The 22,988-nt window shown below is 42.9% G+C and overlaps 1 protein-coding gene across 1 annotated transcript in view; it reads left to right on the top strand.

Annotated features, from left to right (window-relative positions):
- LOC112261314 (glycine receptor subunit alpha-3-like) overlaps positions 1–21,750 on the top strand; it is a 116,648-nt gene extending 94,898 nt beyond the window's left edge. Inside the window, exons 7-9 of the mRNA XM_042329695.1 lie at positions 13,421–13,635; positions 14,458–14,604; positions 18,638–21,750. Of these exons, the coding sequence (XP_042185629.1) occupies positions 13,421–13,635; positions 14,458–14,604; positions 18,638–18,958 (683 nt within the window). The 3' untranslated portion in view covers positions 18,959–21,750. The remainder of the gene's footprint in view (positions 1–13,420; positions 13,636–14,457; positions 14,605–18,637) is intronic.
- Positions 21,751–22,988: the final 1,238 nt, after the last annotated feature.

The following is a 22,988-nucleotide window of genomic DNA, read 5'->3' as shown; positions in this document are numbered from 1 at the left end:
TCCTTTCAACATGGGACCTCAAGTCCACACGTCCTTGGAACAGCATATTATCTGAACCCTTTTAACATAGGACTGTCGCCCTAATGTCCTCGGAACAGAAAGTTACATTTTCGTCAAGGGCTTTATATAGGAGGGGAGAGAAGGGCGTGTTTCATAGTTTATAACCAATGTCTGTTCACATTGGCAGGGCCACTGAGTTGAGCATAGTTCACTCATGAAAACCCAATTCTCTCATTTGAAAGCTAAAATTACATTTAATATTTTCACAAACAGTTTCATATTTAAACATTTAAATTTCACAACCATTTCATGTGAATCTGATAACTATAATTTGTAGACTTTCCAAGATACAGTTTATGTCATCCTATCATTAGTAATAATGTCTCAGATGACAACTGATCTGTCATCATATTCTGTAAGTACCAATGCATATTTTCAGCTGGTTGGATTATCAAAATGTGGTTCCTTTCCCCACACCTTTTGATGTTCCCAGACTCTCTATGTTTAACAAAGGCTTTTCAAGAGTCCTTCTGTGGAGTCAAGAGAGAGGAAAGGGAGAAAGGTATTTATTGGGGGGGGGGGGTCATAAACCTCACCCACAGGCCAACGTCATGACACTGTGTTCTTGGGGACCTTCAATGCTGCAGACATTTTTTGGTACCCTTCCCCAGATCTGTGCCTTGACAAAGTCTTGTTTTGGAGCTCTTGGGACAATTCCTTCGACCTCATGGCTTCGTTTTTGCGCTGACATGTATTGTCAATTGTGGGACCTTTATATAGACAGGTGTGTGCCTTTCCAAATCATGTCCAATCAATTGAATTTACCACAGGTGGACTCCAATCACGTTGTAGAAACATCTCACGGATGATAATGGAATCAGGATGCACCTGAGATCAATTTCAAGTCTCATAGCAAAGGGGCTGAATACTAATGTAAGTAAGGTATTTCTGTTTTTCATTTGTAATAAATTTGGAAAAAAATTGAATAAACTATTTTTGCTTTGTCATTATGGAGTATTGTGTGTAGATTGCTGCAGAAATTGTTTTATTTAATCAGTTTTAGAATAAGGCTGTAACGTAACAAAATGTGAAAAACGTCAAGGGGTCTGAATACGAATTCACTGTTGTTACTCTAGAGAGAGGGAGAGCGATACCAGGACAGAACAGTCCCAGCCTTATTGACTGAATTTCATTGACAGGAGGCCCCAGGTATGTCGTGCTGAGGTCCCATGGGGCAACCAACCGTCTGTCAAAGATATACCAGTGGGTGCCCCTCCACAACCCTCTTCGCTATAGTTGAATCAGGGCTTGCAAAACACCTATTGATTGGACCAGTTGATGGCGATGCACAGAGCCCTGCATAACTGATTTAAGGAAAATACCGCATACCAGACAACTGATGTTCAGGTTGGGTTTAGAATGGAGGAAATGTGTTGTTTAGGAGAAGGACTATGTTAAATACCATTATCTGAGTGTTAGATCAAACTAAATGCACTTAGATATGTCTGGTACAGTGACAGTAGTGACCTTGGCAAAAACATACACCACCTACCTCAACTTTTGCAAGGTGTCCGTTGCAAACCATTGAAAAATATTTTGCCCTAGTGAACACAACCCAGACGTCATTCTCCAGAGGCTATCTTTCCCTCACCCATTGATGTCTAAAGTGCCCCTGGTGAGATCAAATCCCGGCAGGATTTGACCAATCTCCCTCGGCGAGAGATATAATCCTTCAACATTAAATTCTGTGGGGCCAGGCTTCACAAAAGGGTTGGACACACTCCCACAGGGTGCCATGGCCCCTAGCCAGTCTGCATTGTTGTGGAACTCTATAAGATTTGAACACTTCAGTCCATCCAGCTCCAGCTGAGCTGAGTGCCATTCCAACTGATTGACCGTTCCTCCGTCTTCTTTGCACACCTGGTCTACATTGTGGTGATTCATCTACCAGGTGTTGGATCCTCTGGTTAGTCTCCTTCCCTTGTCAAGTTCCTAGTAAAAGAGGATTTCATCCACAAGAGATTAACCATCTTCCTGGTTAAATAATGGTTAAGATAGGTGGAGTTAAATCTCTCGCTCTCTCTCTTACACATATAATGCGTATACAGTAAGCTGATCCGACTTCACGCGATATAATGCTTGTGTCACATCGTACAGCCTGAAACAGTCAGCCAGCGATCCTGTTGCTGCAGGATTATTTTGCTGTGACAATCCTGGTCAAATTAAGATCCAACATCTGTATCTGGAGTAGCATGGGCCCTGAGCTCCCTATGAACCCTGGGTAAAACTCACTGAAAGGTGGCGAATAAGAAATTGAAGAGACATATGTAAAAGCAGGTATTTTGAAGAGCCTGCAGTGACTGTGATGGCCTGTGGTTGTTCATCTAGTTGAATGTACTGATTTATAAGTGATCTGAATAAATGTATAGGTTAGATAGGAGGGTGTTTTTACATTATTTTCCTCTATGGTTGCAAACGGCAGCATACAAAACAGATTCAACTGTCATTCAATCTAAGGGAATGTTCTCCTCTTTAACGGTTTAACGGAGGTTGTGTGTCATCCTGTGATGACGAATCGTGACAACCAATGTCACAAATGTATTCATATTAGGTTTGTTTTGCTTGTGGGGTTTTTTCCTTCTCTGCTATGGGATTGGAGCGCTTGGACCCTGCCATTCCTCCCCCGGCGTCTGTTAATGTTGTAAATTATATCCAGGGTAGAGTGATCTCCCTCTCTCTGTCTCATGATCTTTTTAAAAGGATATCTGGCAAGTAAATAGACGTAGCGGATGGCAGCGGGGGTGATATCCTAGATCTCTGCTGAGGCCCTGGAATGCAGTCAGTGATGATTTCCTACTGTTCTACGAGGTTTTAATTCTAGACCCATGATTAATAGAACTGATATTCCCATCCATGTTGACGTTCTGTGATGAGTGATACTTCTGTTTCTATGGAGTTCAACTCACTATTGTCGGTTGAACACCGTCTGCTGCAGATGGTTGATAATCGGCATTGGAAACGTGTCAGTCTAGTCAACAGAGACAAATATTTTGATTTTTACCGAGCGAGAGGAGGGGGTGCCGAGGTAGTGCTGCAGAAGCCGTGTGCGGTGGTTGTGTTTTGATGCCAAGCATTGGAGCCCTGCCATGTTTGTTTGGTTGCACTGTGAATGGCTGTAAACAGTTGTGGGCCGTACACACTGAGTGTTCAAAGTGTTAGGAACACCTGCTCTTTCCATGACAGACTGACCAGGTGAATCCAGGTGAAAACTATGATCCCTTATTTGACGTCACTTGTCAAATCCACTTCAATCAGTGTAGATGAAGGGGAGGAGACATGTTAAAGAAGGGTTTTTAAGCCTTGAGACAATTGAGACATGGATTGTGTATGCTTATTTTTTTATTATACCTTTATTTGGACAGGGAAGACATATTGACACCTAGGTCTCTTTTCCAAATGTGCCCTGTGTGAGATATTTACAGTACCAGTCAAAAGTGTAGACCCACCTACTCATACTCTGTTCTACATTGTAGGGGGTAAAAAAGATCAAATTGGTCGCCTGTGGATTTTTTTGTTATCTATTGCCAGCAAAATATCCAGGTATTATTTTTCTATAAATGGACTAAAAGAAAAGCTTTGACTATAATTTATCTGATTATTCAGCAAGTTTCCCTTATCAGCATCCAAAACAATATAATTGTGAATAGGCTGAGAAGTTATTTCAAAGAGATAGACCACTTAAATAAAAGGTTGAATAAATGCATCAATTATGGCTTTTTTTTCATAATGAGGCCAGTGAATTAATTTGTTGTGGCAGAGAGGAGGAAGTAGAACTCTTCAGGGATTTGACCGTTTTCCAGAATTTTCCTAGGTTCCCATTACAATCTGAAAGAGCAGTTACACAATAATCAGAATTTCTGATTTTTATGTGTGCCATTCAGAGGACGAATGGGCAAGACAATAGATTTAAGTGCCTTTAAACGGGGTATGGTAGTAGGTGCCGGGCGCGCAGGTTTGAGTGTGTCAAGAACTGCAACGCTGCTGGGTTTTTCACACAAAAAAAATCCAGTGTGTATCAAGAATGGTCCACCACCCAATGGACATCCAGGCAACTTGACACAACTGTGGGGCGCATTGGAGTTACCACGGGCCTGCATCCCTGTGGAACGCTTTCAACACCTTGTGGAGTCCATACCCCATGAATTGAGGCTGTTCTGAGGGCAAAAGGGAGTGCAGGGTGGGTGCTCACCTCAATATTAGGAAGGTGTTCCTAATGTTTTATACACTCAGTGTATTTGTTTATTTACACAGAATATGTACAGTTAAGTTTACTGTACATAATTCAACTCCACAGCTGTTTCTGAAGCCGTGGTGCTCAACTTACATCCACAGACATGAAAGTCATTCAATATCAAAGTCCAATCATCCAAAGTGTCTCTCCAGACATACCCTAGTCTCAGTCTGTCATTCTGTGACCCTCAATGTGGTCGAGGCTTGTCTTTCTGCTTGATTGAGATCCATACAGTGTGTGTGTGTGTGTGTGTGTGTGTGTGTGTGTGTGTGTGTGTGTGTGTGTGTGTGTGTGTGTGTGTGTGTGCTCTTTCTGATTTATTGCCATTGATTTAGTGTCCAGGTGGTGTGCAGCATTTTATCCCACAGGAGATCAATAATTCACAATTCACTGGGTCACTCTGGAGAGATGGACACTCTGTCAATCAGCTCAGAGGAGATGGCATGGCTGGGGTCACACACTCACACACACAGACACGCATGGACAGAGGCACACACAGGCACATACACACATGATAGGGTCGAGCGCACTGCAGTCAGCGTTCGAGCGCTCACACACACACACACACTGATTTGATTTGGCCCATTGATCTGTGATGGCCTTGTCTGCCATTCTCATGGCCTCATTTCCTGTAATTGTACAGTTACTGAAAGAGCTTCTGAAGTGCTGTGGATCTGATTGATGGAAAGATTAGACACAGTCATGCATTATCCTTAATGAGAGACGATGGAGATGAATAACATTGGCTATAGGTCATTTCACTCTCTCTGAAGTTAACTTCCATATTAGCTACCCTCGCCTAGTTAAACTGACTTGCCTAGTTAAATAAAGGTTAAATAAACAAAAATTCACTCCGTTAACCTATGGCAAACATGCGTTCTCAGAGCACCAGAATGCAGACTTGCTGTAGAGTATACAGCCCATCTTTATATTCTTCTTCTACACCTCTGCGTCAAAGTTCTTCTGTTTGCCTGAACCACTCTCCCAAGCCAACCAGAGAGACGTTGTTTCCCCACATCTTCAATTTAAACTCCAAGGCCAACTTCCTCCATTCTTTCCAGTCTTGAAGGATGCTGACTGAGGCAACAGCTGTGCTCTGTCTGGCTCTGGTGAATGCCAGTGTGACATGTGTTTATGAAAAGGGAGACAGAGCGGAGAAAATGTACTCTACTGATGGGTTCAATGCTCCGTGCTTATAGACCACTCTCCATAGGCTAGCATAGCATACCAGTCAGCCTTGTCAATCAAACTGACTGGGCACAGGGTCTCCACCCTGGTGTCACAGGGGCATTGACCCACGCAATTCGAGAGTAGGCATCAAAACCGGTCAAGCCAAGCCATTCAGGATGCAGAATCAGTAGTACTTCCTGTATATTATTTGGTTTCTTCCTGTGTGAACTGTTTATGTGTGTGTGTCACACCCTCACCTTAGAGAGCCATTTTATTTCTGTATTTGGTTAGGTCAGGGTGTGATTTGGGTGGGCATTCTATGTTTTCTATTTCTTTGTTTTTGGCCGAGTGTGGTTCCCAATCAGAGGCAGCTGTCTATCGTTGTCTCTGATTGGGAATCATACTTAGGCAGCCTTTTCCCCACCTAATGTTGTGGGTAATTGTGAGTGTTTGTGTGCCGCCACGGTTGCGTCACGTTCGGTTTCTGTTTACCTGTTTTTTTTGTGAAGGTTTCACTTTATTAAAGATGTGGAATTTATGACAGGGAGTTTGAAGACAGTGAACGTGACAGAATTACCCACCACAAAAAGACCAAGCAGCCTGCTCCAACTTGGAGGACGAGCTGGACCGGGGAGGAGATTATGGCAGGGGACAAGACCCGGTCACGGAAGCCCGAGAGGCAACTCCAAAAATGTTTTTTGGGGGGCACACAGGGAGATTGGCGGAGTCAGGGTTTAGACCTGAGCCAACTCCCTGTCCTTACCGTGGAGAGCATGTGACCGGTCAGGCACCGTGTTATGTGGTGATGCGCACTGTGTCTCCAGTGAGCATTCACAGGCCGGTGCGCTCTGTGCCAGCACTCCGCATTTGCCAGGCGGAAGTGGGCATCCAGCCAGGACGGGTTGTGCCAGCTCTATGCTCGAGACCTCCAGTGCGCCTCCACGGCCCAGTGTATCCGGTGCCTGCTTCACGCACCAGGCTTCCAGTGCATCTCCCCAGTCCGGTGAGACCTGTTCCGGTTCCACGTGCAAAGCCTCTAGTGATGATCCATGGCACGAAGCCTCCAGTGATAATCCATGGCCCGGAGCCTCCAGTGATAATCCATGGCACGAAGCCTCCAGTGATGATCCATGGCCCGGAGCCTCTAGTGATGATCCATGGCACGAAGCCTCCAGTGATAATCCATGGCCCAGAGCCTTCAGTGATAATCCATGGCACGAAGCCTCCAGTGATGATCCATGGCCCGGAGCCTGTAGTGATGATCCATGGCACGAAGCCTCCAGTGATGATCCATGGCCCGGAGCCTGTAGTGATGATCCATGGCACGAAGCCTCCAGTGATAATCCATGGCCCGAAGCCTCCAGTGATAATCCATGGCCCGAAGCCTCCAGTGATGATCCATGGCCCAGAGCCTGCAGCGGCGGTCTGCAGTCCGGAGCCTCCAGCGGCGGTCTGCAGTCCGGAGCCTCCAGCGGCGGTCTGCAGTCCGGAGCCTCCAGCGTGTGTGTTAGAGGAGGCTGGTGGGAGGAGCTATAGGAGGACGGGCTCATTGTAATAGCTGGAATGGAATATATGGAACGGTATTAAACCTATGGAAACCACATATTTGACTCCATTTATCCAATTCCAGCAATTACAACGAGGCCATCCTCCAATAGCTCCTCCCACCAGCCTCCTCTGGTGTGTATGTGTAGTTATACAGTATATGTGCAGTGTGTGTGTGTGTGTGTGTGTGTGTGTGTGTGTATATGCCTGCCTGCCTCTGTGTGTTTGCTGATTGAGGATTCTAACTCTGCGCTGCTCTCACGGGGACGGTGCACAAACAGACAGAGACTCTGAGAGCGCTCCCTCTCTGTCTTTCAGGAGAGACAGCCACTGTTCAAATATGTTTTGAACCCTCCGCGGCAGAGGGCAAAGAAACAGACAGCTGCAGCAGAGGCCTCACACACCTCCTCTCCTCGTCTCTCGTTCAAATCTCTGTATTTTGAGACTCACTCTTTTCAAAGAGAGCAGAGTGACTTTGTTCAAAGAGCTTCAAGTACATTGCTGTTTGACTGTTAGCAGAGGTGTCACGCCCATAGGGGGCACAGGGGCATGTGCCCCCTCAGATTTGTCCTGTTTAAATAAATACAAAATATACACAATGTTTTGTAGAATTTTGTTGTTGTTGTTGTTTCTCTGTAATACTACTAGCCAACTAGCAATTTTTTCACGTTTGTTTCATCTAGCCCAGATGGGTTCCCAATCTCCCAACCTCATGACTAGCTATCAAGAAGCCATTTCAGGCTATCAATCCAATTAGAGTAGCTAGCTTGTCTAACTATCTTAGCTGGCCTGCTGGCAAGGTTGTTAGACTTTAGAAAGCAAGCAGTTACTAAATGTACTGACTAAGACTTACATTCTTTTCAATATTTTACCCAGATTTTTAGCAGAGATGTAGAGAAGCATATTTAGTTAATATTTTTGTTTTAAGTAGTCAGGAGGATACAGACAGCTCAAGAGGTATGCTTAGATATCTTTATCTACTTCTCCAGAGTCAGATGAACTCGTAGATACCATTTGTATGTCGTTGAGTGCAGCGTTAACGCAATAACGAAGTCTATGGTAACTGCTAGCATGCTAGTAGATACCATAGACTTCCAGTCATTGTGCTAATGCTAGTTAGCATTGGCTCTTAAAACTACCTCTAACTTCCTTCCTACTGGATGCCGAGACATAAAAATGGCATCCATGACTTCATCTAACTCTGACAACGTAGATAAAGATATCTAAGCACACCTCTTAAGCTGACTCATTGCCAAAATCCCAAAGTATTCCTTTAGGTATAATGAGTGTGGCTTTAAATTGCAGGAAAATTATGTTTTCAGGATGTTTTTTTTGTGCAAAATTCACCAACTCACAGACTGGGGGGCCTTGACCCCTCCAGATCACCCACCAGCCATCCAATGTACTTTGTGCCCCCTCAGATGTTTGGGGTACATGACACCCTTGTCTGTTAGGCTACAGTAAACTAACACTACAGTAGGGAAGGTTGTGTGGGTCGTTGCATTGTATTGCTCAATAACCCCACTGACTTCATCCTTTCAAAGCAACTATTATAGAGGGATTTATTCTCAAGGGAAATATTGAGGCTGGCGGAATCCTTTGCAGTACATTATCTCAAATGTCAGAGGTTTACTTTACGGAAATAATGGCTTCATTCCAGTGCATTGACTCTATCCAATTGTTTCAGTGCATTAACTCTATCCATTCATTCCAGTGCATTGACTCTATCCATTCATTCCAGTGCACTGACTCTATCCATTCGTTTCAGTGCATTGACTCTGTCCATTCATTCCAGTGCATTGACTCTATCCATTCGTTTCAGTGCATTGACTCTATCCATTCGTTTCAGTGCATTGACTCTATCCATTCATTCCAGTGCATTGACTCTATCCATTCATTCCAGTGCATTGACTCTATCCATTCATTCCAGTGCATTGACTCTATCCATTCATTCCAGTGCACTGACTCTATCCATTCGTTTCAGTGCATTGACTCTGTCCATTCATTCCAGTGCATTGACTCTATCCATTCGTTTCAGTGCATTGACTCTATCCATTCATTCCAGTGCACTGACTCTATCCATTCGTTTCAGTGCATTGACTCTGTCCATTCATTCCAGTGCATTGACTCTATCCATTCGTTTCAGTGCATTGACTCTATCCATTCATTCCAGTGCATTGACTCTATCCATTCATTCCAGTGCATTGACTCTATCCATTTGTTTCAGTGCATTGACTCTATCCATTCATTCCAGTGCATTGACTCTATCCATTCGTTTCAGTGCATTGACTCTATCCATTCATTTCAGTGCATTGACTCTATCCATTCGTTTCAGTGCATTGACTCTATCCATTCATTCCAGTGCATTGACTCTATCCATTCGTTTCAGTGCATTGACTCTATCCATTCATTCCAGTGCATTGACTCTATCCATTCATTCCAGTGCATTGGGTTCATATATTTATTTGAGTCCATTGGATATACATACATTTTAGTGAATTGTGAGTATTTGTGTGTTGTTTACTAGACTGCATTGGGTGCACGTGCTGATCACATATGTAGGAGTACAGGCCCAGGGGCGTGCTTTGGGAAAAGTGACCACTCACCTCCTATTTTATTTATTTATTTTTGAACCTTTATTTAACTAGGCAAGTCGGTTAAGAACAAATTCTTATTTACAATGACGGCCTACCAAAAGGCCTCCTGTGGGGACGGGGGCTGGGATTAAAAATACGAAATCAAATATAGGACAAAACACATCACGACAAGAGAGACACCACAACACTATATAAAGAGAGACGTATAAGACAACAACATAGCATGGTAGCAACACAACATGGTAACAACACAACATGACAACAACGTGGTAGCAACACAACATGACAGCAGCCCAGCATGGTAGCAGCACAAGACATGGTACAAACATTATTGGGCACAGACAACAGCACAAAGGGCAAGAAGGTAGAGACAACAATACATCACGCCAAGCAGCCACAACTGTCAGTAAGAGTGTCCATGTATCCTGTCAAGTGATTTGTCACGTGCCGAATACATAAATTATAATGCAAAAGGAACAGAATACACAATAATGAAGCTATATACAGGGAGGACCAGTACCAGATCACTCTGCAGAGGTACGAGGTATTGGAGGCAGGGTAAAGTGACTAGGCATCAGGATAGATAATAATAATAAGGTATTAGAGGTAGATATGTACATGAAGGCAGGGTAAAGTGACTAGGTATCAAGATAGATAATAATAAGGTATTTGAGGTAGATATGTACATGAAGGCAGGGTAAAGTGACTAGGCATCAGGATAGATAATAACAAGAGTAAATAAAGAACAGAGTAGCAGCAGCATATGATGTGTGTCAGTGTAGTGTGTGTGTGTGTGTGTGTGTGTGTGAGTGTGTGTGTGTGTTTGTCAGTGTAGTGTGTGTGAGTGAATGTTTATTTACAGTAGTGTGTATGTATAGTCGGGTGTGCATAGAGTCAGTGCAAGATAGTCCGGGTAACCATTTAATTAACCATTTAGTATTCCTATGGCTATTTAGCAGTCTTATGGCTATTTAGCAGTCTTATGGCTATTTAGCAGTCTTATGGCTATTTAGCAGTCTTATGGATATTTAGCAGTCTTATGGCTATTTAGCAGTTTTATGGCTATTTAGCAGTCTTATGGCTATTTAGCAGTCTTATGGCTATTTAGCAGTCTTATGGCTATTTAGCAGTCTTATGGATATTTAGCAGTCTTATGGATATTTAGCAGTCTTATGGATATTTAGCAGTCTTATGGATATTTAGCAGTCTTATGGATATTTAGCAGTCTTATGGATATTTAGCAGTCTTATGGCTATTTAGCAGTCTTATGGATATTTAGCAGTCTTATGGCTATTTAGCAGTCTTATGGATATTTAGCAGTCTTATGGCTATTTAGCAGTCTTATGGCTATTTAGCAGTCTTATGGCTATTTAGCAGTCTTATGGATATTTAGCAGTCTTATGGATATTTAGCAGTCTTATGGATATTTAGCAGTCTTATGGCTATTTAGCAGTCTTATGGATATTTAGCAGTCTTATGGCTATTTAGCAGTCTTATGGCTATTTAGCAGTCTTATGGATATTTAGCAGTCTTATGGCTATTTAGCAGTCTTATGGCTTGAGGGTAGAACCTGTCTCGGAGCCTGTTGGTCCGAGAGCCAATGCTCTGGTATCGTTTGTCAGAGGTAGCAGAGTGAACAGTCTATGGCTTAGGTGGCTGGAGTCTTTGGCAATATTTCAGTCCTTCCTCTGACGCCGCTTGATACAAAGGTCTTGGATGGCAGGGAGCTCGATCCCAGTGATGAATTGGGCTGTATTGAAGCTCTTGACCCGCTCTCTGACCTCCTCCCTGTAGGCTGCCTCATTGTCGTCAGTGATCAGGCCTACCACCGTTGTGTCGTCAACCAACCTGATAATGGTATTGGGGGTCAGCGTGGAGTGGTGTTGTTGCCTACCCTCACCACCTGGGGACGGACTGTCAGGAAGTGGAGTGGGTAAGGTATCTGGGATGAAGGTGTTGATGTATGTTATGACCAGCCTTTCAAGCATAATTACAGACTGGGACAAGGAGAGATTGAGAATGTCAATGAAGACCATTGGCAGCTGGTCTTCGTACGCTTTGAGAGCGCACCCTGGTGTTCCATCTGGCCCGGCGGCCTTGCGAGTGTTTACCTGTTTAAAACTTTTAACTTTTATAGTTGCTTTCATAGTTGCCCTTTCTAATCTGTTATCATCTGCAAGCCCTGCCACATACGACTAGCGTCAGAACCGATGTAAATAGGATTCCACCTTCCTCCCATATTGTCCTCTTTCATGTTTGATGTCTCGTCAGAGCTCGTAGCGGGCTTTCTTGTCTGGGCCATGTCTGTGTCCCATTCTTTGTAAGCGGTAGCTCTTGCCTTTAGCCCAGCGTGGATATTGCCTATAATCCATGTTTTTTGGGGGGTTTGGATACCTTCTTATAGTCACTGGTCACCATAGCAGCGCCCACCCGTAGCACACGCTCCATTAGGTATATTTCACTGGTCACCACCAAAGCCAATTCCTCCTTTGGCCGCCTTTCCTTCCAGTTCTCTGCTGCCATTGACTGGAACGAATTGCAAAAATCACTGAAGCTGGAGACTCATATCTCCCTCACTAACTTTAAGCACCAGCTGTCAGATCAGCTCACAGATCACTGCACCTGTACATAGCCCATCTGTAGAAAGCCCATCCAACTACCTCATCCCCATACTGTTATTTATTTATTTATTGCTCCTACCCCAGTATCTCTACTTGCACATTTATCTTCTGCACATCTATCACTCCAGTGTTTAATTGCTAAATTGTAATTATTTCGCCACTATAGCCTATTTATTGCCTTACCTCCCTTATCATATCTCATTTGCACACACTGTATATAGACTTTTTCTATTGTGTTATTGACTGTATGTTTGTTTATTCCATGTGTAACTCTGTGTTGTTGTTTGTGTCGCACTGCTTTGCTTTATCTTGGCCAGGTCGCAGTTGTAAATGAGAACTTGTTCTCAACTGGCCTACCTGGTTAAATAAAGGTGAAATAAAACAATAAAACTGTGGGGACGTCGTCTATGCACTTATTGATTAAAACCGTGACTGATGTGGTAACCTCGTCAATGCTATTGGATAGCGGAACATATCCCAGTCTGTGTGCTAGAAAAACAGTCTGGCGTCTGCCTCATCAGCCCACTTCCGTATTGAGTGTGGCACTGGTAACCTATGAACTGAGGGTTGTGTGTGTGTGTGTGTGTGTGTGTGTGTGTGTGTGTGTGTGTGTGTGTGTGTGTGTGTGTGTGTGTGTGTGTGTGTGTGTGTGTGTGTGTGTGTGTGTGTGTGTGTGTGTGTGTGTGTGTGTGTGTGTGTGTGTGTGTGTGTGTGTGTGTGTGTGTGTGTGTGTGTGTGTGATGGTGGGGAGATCTGACAAAACGTTGACGCATCAAAGGCAGAGAGCATGACTGGCATTTTCATCTGAGGCCCATGCACTGAGCTTTGATGATCGAGATAACCACAGCTGCATGGACCGACGACATGGAGATGGATTTCAACTCCTCCACAGCACGGGCCTTTTGCATATTACATGGCTTGCTAGAATTTAGTGAGAAGCCAACGTGTGTAGTTTGTGTGTGGGCTTGTTTACATGTACAGTACACGGTGTGTATGAGAGGAGGAAGGCTGACGTCTGTAAGATATGGTCGACAGAGAAACCTATTAGTCTCCAAAGGAGATCATCTTTCCTATACATTTTCACGGTACGTTTCCAAGTATGTTATTCAGGCAGACTTTAATAGGAAACAAAGGAAACATAGGCGCTTGTCTCAGTCGCTCTCCTCTTCGCTGTCTCTGTCCTCTCCTCCACACAGGGAAGTTCACGTGTATCGAGGTGCGATTCCACCTGGAGAGACAGATGGGCTATTACCTGATCCAGATGTACATCCCCAGCCTCCTCATCGTCATCCTCTCCTGGGTCTCCTTCTGGATCAACATGGACGCCGCGCCCGCCAGAGTGGCGCTGGGCATCACCACCGTGCTCACCATGACCACCCAGAGCTCCGGTTCTAGAACGTCTCTACCTAAGGTGGGTCGGGGTGCAGAGTGTGTGAGAGTGTGAGTGGGGGTGCGGTTGTGTGGGTTGGCAGGAGAGTATGTTGTGTGCATCACCACTGGGCTCGCCCAAAAAGGTGTCCCTTCTTCAGGACTGACTGTCCGTTGTTGATTTATGGTCTAGGTACAGGGTGACTTTTTCGGTTTGCTTAACGGAGCCTTTGTCTGGAGACTTTGTGTCCGTCTGTCGGTCTGTCTCTTTTCTCTGACTGTGTGACTGTGACTTTGTCTCCGTCTGTCTCTGCTTTCTGACTGTGTGACTGTGACTTTGTCTCTGTCTGTCTCTGCTCTCTGACTGTGACTGTGACTGTCTCCATCTGTCTCTGCTCTCTGACTGTGTGACTGTGACTTTGTCTCTGTCTGTCTCTTTTCTCTGACTGTGTGACTGTGACTTTGTCTCTGTCTGTCTCTGCTCTCCGTCTGTGTGACTGTTACTTTGTCTTTGTCTGTCGGTCTGTCTCTGCTCTCTGACTGTGACTTTGTCTTTGTCTGTCGGTCTGTCTCTGCTCTGACTGTGACTGTGACTTTGTCTTTGTCTGTCGGTCTGTCTCTGCTCTCTGACTGTGTGACTGTGACTTTGTCTCCGTCTGTCGGTCTGTCTCTGCTCTCTGACTGTGTGACTGTGACTTTGTCTCTGTCTGTCTCTGCTCTCTGACTGTGTGACTGTGACTTTTGTCTTTGTCTGTCGGTCTGTCTCGGCTCTGACTGTGTGACTGTGACTTTGTCTCCGTCTGTCTGTCGGTCTGTCACTGCTCTCTGACTGTGTGTCTGTGACTTTGTCTCTCTGGTGTTGTAGGTGTCCTATGTGAAGGCCATCGACATCTGGATGGCGGTGTGTCTGCTCTTCGTATTCTCCGCTCTGCTCGAGTACGCCGCCGTCAACTTTGTCTCCAGGCAACACAAGGAACTCTTAAGACTCCGCCCGCGGAGAACGAAGAAGAAGGTAACGTTTACAGACCAATCTAGAACACGTTCGTCGAATCAGAGCGTGAACAAACAACTCCGTGCAACAATGACTGCATATTGCCGTTATGGTGTGGTTCCTTAAGGAGCTCTGAGGCTGAAGTAAGTGGTCACATAGCACTAATGAATAACTCATATCTCAATGCTTTAGCACCTAACAAGCAATGAAACAAGCAATTCTATCCTTCACAGATATATCCTTCTCAGACATACAGTACATGTACACTGAGTATACCAAAAATTAGGAACACCTTCCCCTTTTTCCCTCAGAACAGCCTCAATTCGTTGTGACTCTACAAGGTGGCAAAAGCGTTCCACAGGGATGCTGGCCCATGTTGACTCCAATGCTTCCCACCACTGTGTCAAGTTGGCTGGATGTCCTTTGGGTGGTGGACCATTCTTGATACACATGGGAAACGGTTGATTGTGAAAAACCCAGCAGCGTTGCATTTCTTGACACAAACCATTGCACCTGGCACCAACTACCACACCCTGTTCAAGGTCACTTAAATATTTTGCCTTGCCCATCTTTTGCCTTGGCACACACATACAATCCATGTCTCAGTTGTCTCAAGGCTTAAAAATCATTCCTGTCTCCTCCCCTTCATCTACGCTGATTGAAGTGGATTTAACAAGAGACATCAATAAGGGATCATAGCTTTCACCTGGATTCACCTGGTCAGTCTGTCATGGAAAGAGCAGGTGTTCTTAATTTTCTGTCCACTTAGTGTATATGGTGAGAGTTTATACCACAGATTGTATTATATTGGATTGCTAATGTAAAGAGCTTGTAGCACTGTAGCAAACCATAACTAGTTGTGTCAAAGTCCATGAAACAAGCAGTGTGACATGAAATGTTGTCTGAAGACTGTCTGAGGATGTTGAGAAATGTCAAAAGATGAGGTTGACAGAGGAGCTCTGGGAATTAGTCGGCCAAAAATGTGACTTGACGGATGTCGGGGTGGCTTAGTGGCCTTGACTCTGTGGTTAATTAGGTTTCTGGCCTTTTGGACGTTTTAAAAGATTAAGACGGAAAAGTCCAATTATACGCTGTCTGTCACTAAATCGGGCCCTAGCTTGGACTCTGGGCCTGGGTCAGATAAACCATGTATCTGTGGTCAAAAGGCTTGCTTATTTAGGTTATTGAAGCTATTTATCCAGGCAATTCAGTTGCGGTCAAATTCTTACTCATGAAAGTAGACCATAAAAAGTTAGCATAATATTTGTATTCGGACTAGGCAAAACAACATGGCCTTGTTTGACACAAAGAAAAAGTTGAGGCACACCAGCAAAGCAACTTCCCCAACAGGTGCAACGTTCTACCATCCATCCAGTCAACACTGCACCCGTGTGGCCATATACTGTTACGACACCAACCTGACGTGCACCAAGGATAAAACTTCCAATGTTTACTTCGACATGTTTACTACAAAGCTTCCTGAAGGACAGAACAGGGTCAGTGTCTGAACATTTGGCTGATGTCTGTGTTTCTTCCTATCCCTCATCCATCAATATAAAATGGAGACATACAAAAAAAGACTGCCTCTCTCTGTACCAGGGGAAGAGTCCATTTTGTTTATACTGTGTGGATTTTACCAAGGGAATACTCAGGCCAATCAAATCAAAGAGATGGAGGGAAATTGAGCTAGAACACGACGAGATAAAGATGAATGAACACTGCTGGTAACCAAGAGGAGGAAAAAGTCACTCTGAAGTGTAGTAAGTGGATAGGGGTCATTGTCAATTCAAACATGCAGGGCTCAGCCTTTCTCTAATTAACTTGTGGTAACCAACTTATCTAGAAGTCAAATACCAACACACACACACAAAACAATTATGTTATGTTCAATTTCACCTCGTCCAGTTTCTTAAAGCATGGCACAACAATCGTGTTGATTCACCTTCTTGTTTGATGTTCTTGTCTATTTTCATGTGTTTCTGGCATATCCACAGGGTTTCAGTCATGTCCACAGCGTTTCAGGCATGTCCACGGCGTTTCAGGCATGTCCACAGTGTTTCAGGCATGTCCACGGCGTTTCAGGCATGTCCACAGTGTTTCAGGCATGTCCACAGTGGTTCAGGCATATCCACAGTGAATTCCTCTATATTGCATGATTCTCATAATCATTTTAGTGCTTTGTTTGTTTGTTTATCTTTTCCGTTTGCATGCTTCTCCTGTGATGAAAGAATGGTGATGAGGATCACTCCATTGATCCTAATGAGCTGGCTGAGTCATTGAGACGTATTAATGGTTTGAGAAACAACGATACGCCCATATATGGATCTATGGGCCACATCTACAATTCCTCTGACAGGGTAAAGAACATTAGAACCCAGCTATTAGAACCCCACACTCCATCTGGTCATAAGTTTGTATGTTTGTGTTTCTTTCTTTCCAGTTGTGTGCTGTTCCTCTGCTGTTTGTCATTGTTGGTGTTCTCTCCATATTCATATTCATTTTCACACCTAAGTATGAGAACTATACACACCTAAGTATGAGAACTATACACACCTAAGTATGAGAACTATACACACCTAAGTATGAGAGCTATACAAAGACAGCATAGAAACATACTTTTTTTTTTTTACAGTATTTCATCAAAGAGAGAACCTGTTGTAAAAATGTGTGGCAATTAAATCTTCCATGGAATCAGATGACCTTGTCGATCCCATTTTTATATCTCTGCATCCAGTATGAAGGAAGTTGGAGGTGGTTTTGCGAGCCAATGCTAACTACTGACTGGACGCCTATGGTTAAAGCTAGCATGCTAAACGTTGCCATAGAAGGCTAGTTATTGTGCTAACGCCAGTTACAGTAGCAACTTCCTTCAAACTGCACGCAGAGGCATAAAAATTGTATCGAGTTCATCTGACTCTTGGGAAGTAGATAAAGGACTTCATTGCCAAATTCCCAAAGTATCCCTTTAAGCATAATGTGACACACAGTGCTGGTGTAGTGACTCATTGACTCTGTGACATTCTTCATTACACAAATGGCATTCCATTATTCTTCATAATTTGTTTAATGTCATAATGGCCTGTTGTCAACTTGTCACACACACACACACACACACTCCCTGTTTTCACTCCCAGTTCCTTGTTCCTTTCAGTTGGTGTTGCTGTTTGTTTTTATTTCCCTATTCAAATGCATTTCGAAAGAAATTGCATTTCAGCCAAAGATGACATTTCCTGCTTTCCTATTCTTCCCCCATGTCAACATGTCATTTGTTGTTCATTGTGAATTTCACTCGTGGAAAAACTATTGCTCAACTCATATTGATGCTGTTTTCATTCCATTTAAATCATTTCCATATTGGGCATATCAAACAAAACTATCACATGCAGGGCTTTGTTTGTGTGTAGGCCAACGGTAATACCCCTTCATTCATATGATGTCAATTGCTTTTTAAAGAGAATTTCCAGTTCTGACCCCTTTTTTCAACCCTAGTTTTGACATTTGAGGGAAAAGGCCAGGGAGACGCTTGAGTGGTGACAACTGTAAAGGGTACAGCAACGAGTAGGTTTGAAAGAGAGAGGGCTGTGTGCTAGGATAACACCAGAGGCATTATGGGTTATAAAAACAATAATAGACTAGAGGTTTTAAGCAAGGTCTCATGACGCACAAATCACTCCCTGTTCATGTTGCACTTTGATAGATTTATTGCGTTAGGGAGAATAGGCATTGACTCAACATGAAGTCAAAGGCGGAAGTTTAGTTGAAGTCAAGTTTATTTGGAGTGTTAGCAGGAGAGAGACTGAAGTGTACTTGGCTGGGAGACTTAGTCAGCCTGTCATATTGCTGCTTCTGCTGTTGCTATGGCAAGCGATCCCCCATGGTTAAGAGAGAAGGAGGGAGAGTAAGATCAATGGAGAGAGAGGGATGCCATTTCAGTGTCCCTCTCTGGAGCACATCAAGGCCGTCCATCGGGGGAGTGTCCGTTCCCATTCGGGGAGTTCATTCATCCTTGAACTCTGACCCCTATCTAACTAACTCCTGCCTTTCCTGTTCGTAGGACGACGACGTGAGGGAGAGCCGCCTCAGCTTCACCGCCACGACCAGCGGTGGCGGCGCGGCGGTCAAGGACGGCACCATCCCCAAGGCCACCAATAACGCCGCCACCACCCCGGGCGCCACGGGGCCCCAGCCCGCCCAGCAGCCCAAGAAGGACCCGGCCGCCAAGAGCCACGAAGAGATGAGAAAGCTGTTCATCGACCGCGCCAAGAAGATCGACACGGTATCGCGGGCAGGTTTCCCCCTGGCCTTCCTGTTTTTTAACATTTTCTACTGGGTCCTGTACAAGATTCTCCGGGCTGAGGATGTGCACAAGGACTAGTACAGAACACTACAGTACAGTAGGGTTCAGTACAGTACAGTACAGTAGGGTACATTACAGTACAGTACAGTAGGGTACATTACAGTACAGTACAGTACAATGACACATGGGGAAAGTAGACCCCGGTCCCTCCTTACAATGTGGGAACTGTTTCACATTAACATTTGGCAGTTCACCAACTACCTGGGGTTCCAAAACAAAGCCCTGCCAAGGTTTTAAAAAGAGGATTAAGGAGATGACTTATACTCGGGAGATGAACTGAGTATTTACAGAGCAGAGTTATGTCCGTATCACCCAACAACAACAAGAGAGGACAGACATGGTGCTCACTATGCAACTGGAGACCAGTTTGGAGTATCGGACGAGTCCCACTTCACCATCCCACACAATGTGCAGTCAAAACAGGAGCAATGCTTTTATTCACCTCTGCAAACCCTCTGTCACAAACACACACACACACACACACACACACACACACACACACTTGTGTCTTACAGCTTTACTGCCAATGTTCTATGTACAGTACAGTTTCCATACAACACTGGTAAACAAGTGAAAACTTCCAGTACACTCAAGTCCTTTGTAGATTTTCCACCAGATTATAGTGTATCTTTATTATAAACCATCAGATGTTTGTTATAATTCTCAGACATAAAAAGCTGCCACTTTGACACATTTCCAACTCTCTATTGTGGGTTAAATGTCCCGTCCCTAGTGCTACTCATCACGTCCAGAAACGTAATTAACCTCTTTGTGACTTTGTTGAGTGATTCAACTCCCCAGGTCCACGCTCAGCACAAACTCAACTACGGTGTTAAATGTTTTTTTTCTCACCTTCATTTCATTCATTTCCTTATTTCCACAAAATGATGATTCACTACTCGGTCAAACAAACCACTGCCGAAACACTCAAGTCAAACAGGGGGCCAAATATGTGAAAGCATCCACCTTAAATTACCTAGAATCTCAACACGAGCTAACGAAGGATCGACCAAAGAGGTAACCTACTGAGAAAAACTGAATCAACAACATGAAAATAGAATATAAAAAGAGAGATTTGATACCGATGCAGTCGCCATGAATCCCCACTGTGAATTTGGAAGGCTGAGGATGTCATTAAAGTAACTGCCAAGTTTTTTCAGATTTCTATTAAACATGACCTATAATTTCTTACGATAGGAGTGAAATTGTTTTCTTTGTTTAATGTTTTTAATGAAGTATGTTTAAAAAAAAAGCTGGTTTTCTGTGTTTGAAGTGTGTGGACGTACCCCAACAACAGAATGGTGTGGGCGTATAACAATATTAACTTAAGTAGACCGCTGATCAGGGAGATGACATGTTCTATGAGGAAATGGCAAGGATTTTTTTAAACGGTCTGTTTGAGATACAAGTTTGAGGTGGGGTTTTTGAAGTGTTTTTCTTCTTCTCCAATGTATGCTTTGGTCACGTACAAGTGTAGGATGAGCCAGCAACATTATATGGAAATGAGTTAACAGAATATGAACTTTGAAAAAGGGAGATTTTCACTGGGCAGTTACTTTAACAGTATATAGCCATAATACTATACACAGCCTGAATCAGGCCTTTCACTTCTTGGTTTACAACTTGCCTTTCAATATAATCTTTATTTGATCATGAATTACCATTGCTCTGGTGTCACTGAGCATATCACTCAGAAACTTGTGTTGGTCGCAGTACACAACCCTGGGGAGCACCATCACAATTAAGTTATAACTGATCTAAGTTCAGTATCCAGAGTACCAATATTTGAATAGTTACATGTATGGGATATATGACTTTTAAATGAAAGGATTTCACACTCTCCATAAGTTGGGGGGTAAAAGAGCACGTATAAAGTTGAAGAAAGAATTTAGAATAGAGTGTAATTGTTATGTTGAAGTAACATTTTATTTAACTATATTTAAAAAATAATTATAGAAATGAGGGGTTGTTTACTTTGTACGGTATGTTGATATACTGAAATTATTATCAACAATAGACAATGAACAGACAAATTATCAGAATATCGGACAAATGGACAATGATTCAGTCGTATCATATTCTTGTGTTTGATCAAACCTGATGACACACAGAGACAGTATAAAACTGCAGTGTAAAGACCTGACCCAATTTTAAGCTGACTCATAATGGAGTAGACAAAATAATAAATACATTTATGGATACATACATGCAATATATCAATCTCCTCTCCTTTTTCTAGATGGCTGATGGGTTCTTGTACTCCAAGACTGTTGTGATGTTTTTTGAAAGATATTTGAAAAAAATATTTGGTAAGGCATTTACAGAATTTTACACTATTTAAAAACAACTACTGATTAAATCTCTGAAGAGATACTGTGCCATATACTTTTGGTAGTAAAAACATATCTATACTCCCACATTCCTTCATAAAGTGACAAAGCTTTCATATAGTTCTACAGATTTTAATACCACTTCTACATATTAGTATTTGACACAGTTATACACAATGTGAAGGATGAATTAATATACGTTTCATGTACATTTCTATTGCAAGTGTATTTAAATATTTTTTTGTACAAAAAAATGACAGTATTATTAAATGTTAGATGCATGAACTGAATTCAATGTCAATATATTTATTTTTGAACTTGTGTTCGACCTGTGTTTTAGTTGCTGCTGTGATGATGAGAAGAACACATGTGCTTTTTTTCCCCATTATAATGTACATCTGTAAATACTTTTCATAAATCTAATAAAGGTCCTTTGGAGAGAAAAAAAAAGATTGAAAAAAAAAAACGGTTACATTTCTAAATGAAGATTTTGTCATTTGTGTCTTTGTTACGGTATCAGTTCAGAGGATCACACAGAGTGGGTTCCTAGCTCCAACAGTGCAGTAGTATCTAACAATTCACAACAATACACACACATCTAAAAAGTAAAATAATATAATTAATAAATATATACATCTTAGGACAAGCAATTTTGGAGGGGGGGGGGCATTGACCAAAATAAAGTATAATGTATACACATAAAATGAGTGAAAGAGTATGTTAACATTATTAAAGTGACTAGTGTTCCATTATTAAAGTAACAAGTGATTCCAAATCAAATTTGATTTGTCACATACACATGGTTAGCAGATGTTAATGCGAGTGTAGCGAAATGCTTGTGCTTCTAGTTCCGACAATGCAGTAATAACCAACAAGTAATCTAACTAACAATTCCAAAACTACTGTCTTATACACAGTGTAAGGGGATAAAGAATATGTACATAAGGATATATGAATGAGTGATGGTACAGAGCAGCATAGGCAAGATACAGTAGCTGATATCGAGTACAGTATATACATATGAGATGAGTATGTAAACAAAGTGGCATAGTTAAAGTGGCTAGTGATACATGTATTACATAAGGATGCAGTCGATGATATAGAGTACAGTATATACGTATGCATATGAGATGAATAATGTAGGGTATGTAAACATTATATAAGGTAGCATTGTTTAAAGTGGCTAGTGATATATTTACATCAATTCCTATTATTAAAGTGGCTGGAGTTGTGTCAGTGTCAGTGTGTTGGCAGCAGCCACTCAATGTTAGTGGTGGCTGTTTAACAGTCTGATGGCCTTGAGATATAAGCTGTTTTTCAGTCTCTCGGTCCCAGCTTTGATGCACCTGTACTGACCTCGCCTTCTGGATGATAGCGGGGTACATATACATATACATGACTATGTACATAGGGCAGCAGCTCGAAGGTGCAGGGTTGAGTAACCTGGGTGATACTGTAGCCAGCTAGTGATGGCTATTTAACAGTCTGACGGCTTTGATGACTGTAGGTCTATATCTCAACGTCATAAAATACATTCCCAATCTAACGTTAAACTATTGCCTTTCAAAACAGACTGTAGGCCTGCCAATAGCGAGCTTTATGACGTCACTGCATGGTTGCCCAATATGAAGAGCATAGCAGTAGATATTCCCTCATGCTGTTTGTTGCTAGTCACAGAGAACATATTAAATTGAGCAATATGTAATTATATGATGCCA

This window comes from Oncorhynchus tshawytscha, linkage group LG11 (assembly GCF_018296145.1).
Source record: "Oncorhynchus tshawytscha isolate Ot180627B linkage group LG11, Otsh_v2.0, whole genome shotgun sequence".
In the NCBI taxonomy this organism is placed as follows: domain Eukaryota; kingdom Metazoa; phylum Chordata; class Actinopteri; order Salmoniformes; family Salmonidae; genus Oncorhynchus; species Oncorhynchus tshawytscha.
The sequence above is the reverse complement of the archived record's forward strand: the minus strand, read 5'-3'. Positions and strand labels throughout refer to the sequence as shown.